Raw genomic sequence first — 6,000 nt, 5'->3', positions numbered from 1 at the left:
AGGCTATTGATCTCTGGATCCACCTCAGATACTGTTTCAGTCTTTCTTTGACTATCATGCCTACCACTCTTGATGGAACACATTTTTTTGCTAGACTTGAAAGTCTATAAAGGTTTTAAGAATAGGGAAATACCTGATCAATTCTGCTCCTTGAGACTCCCCCTCTTCCTTTGCACTCCTTAATAGGAGTGGTCCCATGAGGCAGGTGTGGAATAATTGCCAAAGGTGACTTAGAAATTAGACTTATATTCACATTTTAAAGAAAAGGGACAGCATTCAAGAAGCTTCCAGGGTGGAGTGTAGTTGCATTCCATAGAAGTTTGCTAGGCTGCCAACCTTAGATGTTGACCACACCAGAGGAACTTGGTGTGCTGACTCTGAGAAGAACTATACAAAGGGTGGAGCAGAGTGAGGAGCGGAGCCAGGCTCTGTGATAAGATGGGAACTTGATTGTTCTTGTGCACACTGAAACCAGTAATCTCTATATTTATTACCCTGGGCCAACAGCCTTTCATGTTTTTGACAAAATGCTGTCCTTTTGGTGAACTTTGCCAATTTCAATATAATACCAAAACACACCTCTATCCCAAAGGCTACCCACCTCCAAGGTGTAACCACACCTCACTGTGCTTGAGCTTTAAATTTTTCTGGTCTATACCTTTAAAAGCAAAGCGAGACAATTTCACACCAATCATAACAAAGGTATGTATGACTAGAGTCACTCAAGCTCCACCTGACAGATGAAAAGTGATATAAATTAGCTTAAGGGAGAGAGGATGTTAGGGAAGATACCATAATGAAAGATACCTTCTGACTTCTGGAATCAGTTGATGGGTTGAGCCTCTCTTCCCCCCCCCATCAGGACACCTTTAGGTAAGATTTGAACACTTGGTTATGCCAAATACCTCCCCTAGAAACTTAGAAATCTCTATAGACTCGCTTTGTTTCTTTTAATGCGTTTGTAGCCAGGCTGTGTTACTCATATTTTTGGTATTTGCGCGTGCTTTGCAGACGGTGAATTTATCACCGGCAATCCAAAGAACCTGTGTACCTGTTCCTTCAATAAATTGCACTACTCATTAATCTAGCCGTGGTATTTCTCATTGAACATGACCAAATTCTTCATGTGTGGCTGTGGTAACTCATGGAGCGTGATAAAACTGAGGGTGTATTATGTTATTTGTGCATCTGTAATTGTGATAGTTCAGTACCCTGAACACAACAGACTTATAACGACGAATTGGGCATCACTAACCTTTAACACAACAGCAGACCTCAGCCGGCTGCCCCTAAACAGAACATTAACGATCCACCCCCCAAAAGGAAGAAGCCTGGATGCAGGCTATAAACATTGGCCAGGTGAGAGTTGAGGAGAAATGCTGCAAGTCAGCACTTCCAGGTGGAGCTCCCAGGTGAGCTCCAGTGACTGCCACCAGCCTCATCGGCGGTCACTGGTGGTGGTATAAACTCCAGTTTTTATGTGCAAAAGGACAATGATATGTTTCTTCAGGACTGATTAATTTTATTTTAGATTAAGAAGTAGCAAATAGAAACAACATAGGTTGTAGAGAGAGACTACCAGACCCCCCCAGTAAGAATTGTTCGGTCTTGTAGAGGAAGGAGTGGTAGGCAAAAAGGAAACAGCTCATCTCATGTAGCTTTACTGCATGCACGTGACAACACTAAAACAATATTAATTAGAAGTTGAGCACCTAGGAATTAGAAAAGAGCAGAAGTAAGGCTACTAGTCCAAATAAAAAGAAGAAGTGGGGCTCATGCAGCTAACATTCAGTGTTCACTTTTAACCCCAGTGCCCAATGCGTGGCCTTATTCTCTACTTAGTTCCCTGTGTTCAGGTTTTCTTGTAACTCCCTAGAACACTGATCGCTCCACGGGTGGGACGCCATGTTCCCCGTCCCCTCACCCTGAGGGAGGAGGACTACAGCCCCCAGCATGCCCCGCGCACCCCGCCCCTCCACAAATGCCCCGCAGTCCGCAGGTGCATGCCGGGGCATGTAGGCCGGAAGCGTCTTGAAAATCGAGGGGAGGCGCCCCTCGCAGGAAGGGGCGGGCGCGGGCAGCGCGGCGCGGCTGTGCCTTTAAGCCCGGCGGGGCTCGCGGCGTCCCGCGCCTGCGCACGGGGGCCGCGACCTCGCTGCGTGTCGGCGCCGCCGGTGTGTGTCGGGGCGGCCGTGCCCCGCTGCGGCCGCGGCTCCCCCGCCGGGCGCGGGCGTTGCCATAGCGACCGCGAGGATGGAGGGCCCGGCCGGCGGCGGCGGAGGGGCCGGGTCCGAGTCCGGCGGCGGCGGCGGCGCGGAGGGCCCCGCGGGGCTGGTCACGGAGATCCGCGCTCCGGGCCCGCGGCCGCTGCGGCTGCTGGAGTGGAAGGTGTCGGTGGGGGCGGCCGTGCAGATCGGCTCGGTGCTGGCGCTGTGCGCCCCGCTGCCGCCCGCCCCGCGCCCCGCCGCCCCGCCCGGCGCCGCCGGCAGCCCCAGGCCGCAGCGGGCCGGAGCCGAGCGCAAGCTGAAAGCCGAGCGGCCCGGCGTGGTGAGGGAGCTGTGCGCCAGGCCCGGGCAGGTCGTCGCGCCCGGGTGAGTGCCGGCGGCCCCGCGGGAGAGAGGGGCGGGCAGGGCTGCCGAACACCGCTGCTGCCGCGCTGCTGCCTCAGCGCAAACCGAAAGCGCCGGCAGGACCATTAACTCCTGAACGCGACGAGTTGTACCGGCTATCAGCGCCGCGGCAAAATGCTTTGTTAGCCGGGGCCTCGCAGGTTTCTAGGTTAAATCGGGTTGGTAGCTCGCTGCCCTGCACTTCAAGCACATTCATCTTATTATTTTCCTCAACAGGAAGCCATCGAAAGCCTGCACTTCCTCTGTTTTATGGCAGCAGGCTGTTTTCTTTTATTGCAGGTCTCTCGGCTGGTGGGTGGCTGCACCAAAACCCAAACTTTTGTGACCAAAAAGTCGTTATTCTAAACCCCTGTGCATACAGGCATTTTCAAAGGGTCAGGAAGAAGCAATTGTTTATTATCAGTAACAGAAGTTGCAGAGGAGATACAACAGGCTGCCCAGGCAGGCTGTGGAGTCTCCTCCTCTGGAGATACTCAAGGCCCGTCTGGATGCCTATCAGGGCAGCCTGCTCTAGGGAACCTGCTTTGGCAGGGAGGTTGGACCCGATGATCTCTGTAGGTCCCTTCCAACCCCTACAGTTCTGTGATTCTGTGATAAGCTGCATTTTACTCGCTACAGAGAGCTTTATTCTTTCAGAGATAAGCACTGTGGCTTTCCCTTTGTGCTGCATCAGTGTTCAGCTACCGCATCTGGTGCAAGACGGATGATCTTCTAACGTTTGGTTTAGCGCAAAGGTGCCGTAAATGCTAGGTCAGAATGAAAGCATCTGGAAAAGTACAGACCAAAATTTTCAAGCAGCGTATGTGTGATGAAATTCATCTTGATAATGCTGAGTGGAGGGGGAGATAAAGTTGGCTTGTGTGTTTGTTACGTTAGCTCTTGAGGCAGGGAAAAATGGGACCAAGAAGATGGTTAATATAAACGATTTAAAATATGCTGGGTCTGATATAGCAGCACTTTAGGTTTAGCTTTGTGCAGTGTAAGCTTCAGGACTTTCAGGATGCCGATTTTTATGCGCTACTTGTGTTGATTTGTTCAATTTTGATTCACTTGACTATAATTAGCAAGCGCTTCCTTTGAAACTGTTAGAAAATAAATTACTGTTCTTTGTTACTGTTGTTCCTGGTTTCCCAAAATGCTTGTCTGAAGCTGATAAAAGTTAGGTTTTAGTATTGGCTATTGTCAGCCTTTACTCTTCTGGAAGTCTGAGTTTTCAGCATCGTTTCTTTCTTACATGCTGTAATGTTAGCTACCGAGGAAATATAAAAAAAACTTGAAGTGAAGAGGTAGAAAAAGTGTGATCTGAAGGGAAGAGAGCTGGTCAGCAATTGGAGACATAACTGCTTTTGTTCGCTAACTTAAAAGGTTTTGTTTGGTGAATATTTGATCTCTTGCTTGTGACGTGTCATTTTGTGGAATATAAGTGATAACATCAAACTGTCAGCAATATTTAGATGTATGTTAAGGTTGTTCGTTATTAAAATACCTTAGTGATTAAGGTAGGCAACATAGCTGAAACTTTTTCATTATTTCCAGAGGATACACCTTTTTTTTGTTCCCAGGCCAAGCTCTCTGGCTTCGCAGGTGCCATTTGCTGCTTTCAGACAAGTGGGTTTGGCCAGTTTAGCCCTGAATTCTCTGCAAACCAAAGATACGTGCAAATATTTGTCACTCATTTAAACGCTGTAGGCATACTCTTTCTAGTCCAAATATTTTTACTTTTAGTTAAAACATGAGAGTGTAAATTGATTAAATCTTTTTTTTTTGAGGTTAAATGATGTGATTAAGTTCTTACCATGTTGGTTTAGCCATCTTTATTTATGAAAATAGTTATGTCTTATAGCACAGTTCTCTTAAGAAGATGCATTTCTAATGTTTGGTTTGTGGCTTTTTTAACCTGTCAGGCACAAGATAAAATCTTTCAGCATATGAAAAGAGCACACCACGTATAGCACTTAATTTTCTTGTCACTTGGTTTGCTACTTGTTGGAATAGGCTGTGACTTTAGTGGTCTTCTCCTTCAGTCTGTGTCATCCTCTCCTAGCGTTTCTAGCATACGTTGTGTTGGAAAAAATAATTAAAATGACTGATCTCTTGAACTTAGGAGGAAGCTTCTTCATCAGTTTGGATCAAGGAATAGATCCTGCTGAAAGTCTACTGTACTGGCATGCAAAGAGGTGTCACCACAGAGAAGGGGATGGTGCGGGGTGAGGACGACAGCCTGAGGCAGGCAGGAGGTGGCTGGCGCTTATACAAGCGTAGCTAGGCGTGCATCAAACGCCAAGCCAGGGCTTGAGAGACCAAGTATGACCTGTTGGAGGACTGTAAATAGCATGACAGCAAGCAGTTAATGAAAGGTCTTTGATGTTAACAAAGCATAATTTCCACCAGTGGCAGAAGCAACAAATAAAATGTCAAAAACTGCTGCAATGCTCTGTGTATAGTTAGTGCTAGTTACCCGTCAAAGTTAACCATTTTGGAGCTGCCACTGGCATGTCAGGATTCTGGGCTGGGTCAATATTTTATGTGAGTATTTATGTAAATGTTTGTAATGTGAAACACTTGACCCCTTTCTGGCCCTAATGATGGGATAGACTACTGAAATTCTCTTGTATGGTTTATATTAGCAGAATCTTCCAAAAGATTTATTACCAGTACATTTAAGTTGGACATTTTTCTGTCTTGCTGTATACTCGTAGTAGGTAAAATATGTTCTTTTACAAGTAAAGTATATGAGAGTATCAAAGTCTTGTTTAAATGCATCTGGATTCTGATCAAGCAAAGCTTTTATCTTTTCGGAGAAGATAGCAGGAAAGAGGTGGGAATATGTTTTCTTAAAAAAAAAAAAAAGCCAAGTAACAGCACAATAATCTACAGTTTTAATCTTAAAAAAAAAAAAAATAATCTTTGGTTATCTAATGTTACAAAGCCTCGGGGCTTCATTTACCACCTAAGATGAGAAGTACTTTTAACCCTGGACCTCAATACCTTTCATTCTTTAGTCTTCAAGAGGAGTAAAGTACTGATGAATTATACTTTTTGAAGTGATGACACTTGTAATAAACTGTAAGAAAAACAATTTGCTGTTTCGGTCAGATGCAAAGTTTTTCACAATATCCTGTCAAACATCTAATGAGCTTATTAGAGCCTGAAGAAAATCTCATTACTGAGTATTGTTGAATAATATTTAATATATTTACTATATTTTTTTTTACCTAGTTCCTTTTTCTAATTTGGATTCATTCTTTTTTTTTTATAATACATTATGGTATGCATTCCTTCCAACCTGTGTTCTGTGTATCTTTTATTATTTCTTTCTTATACTGTGAATGCTGAGAATAAGGAAACTGCTTTTAATGCATCTGTCTGG

At 45.4% G+C, this 6,000-nt stretch overlaps 1 protein-coding gene across 2 annotated transcripts in view; it reads left to right on the top strand.

Moving 5' to 3' along the window:
* The first annotated feature begins 781 nt into the window (after positions 1 to 781).
* Positions 782 to 6,000, top strand: part of CTDP1 (CTD phosphatase subunit 1) — a 96,306-nt gene continuing 91,087 nt past the window's right edge. Inside the window, exon 1 of one of the 2 annotated variants that reach the window (XM_080581015.1) lies at positions 782 to 873. Coding sequence is in view for 1 of the 2 variants with exons in the window: in XM_080581013.1 (XP_080437139.1) it covers positions 2,254 to 2,591 (338 nt within the window). In the remaining variant the exon portion in view is untranslated. Of the gene's footprint in view, positions 874 to 2,123; positions 2,592 to 6,000 lie in introns of those variants that run through there. The other variant, XM_080581013.1, reaches the window with a different exon arrangement.

The sequence above is a fragment of the Anser brachyrhynchus genome (genome assembly GCF_964034855.1).
Source record: "Anser brachyrhynchus genome assembly, chromosome: 2".
Taxonomy (NCBI): domain Eukaryota; kingdom Metazoa; phylum Chordata; class Aves; order Anseriformes; family Anatidae; genus Anser; species Anser brachyrhynchus.
The sequence above is the reverse complement of the archived record's forward strand: the minus strand, read 5'-3'. Positions and strand labels throughout refer to the sequence as shown.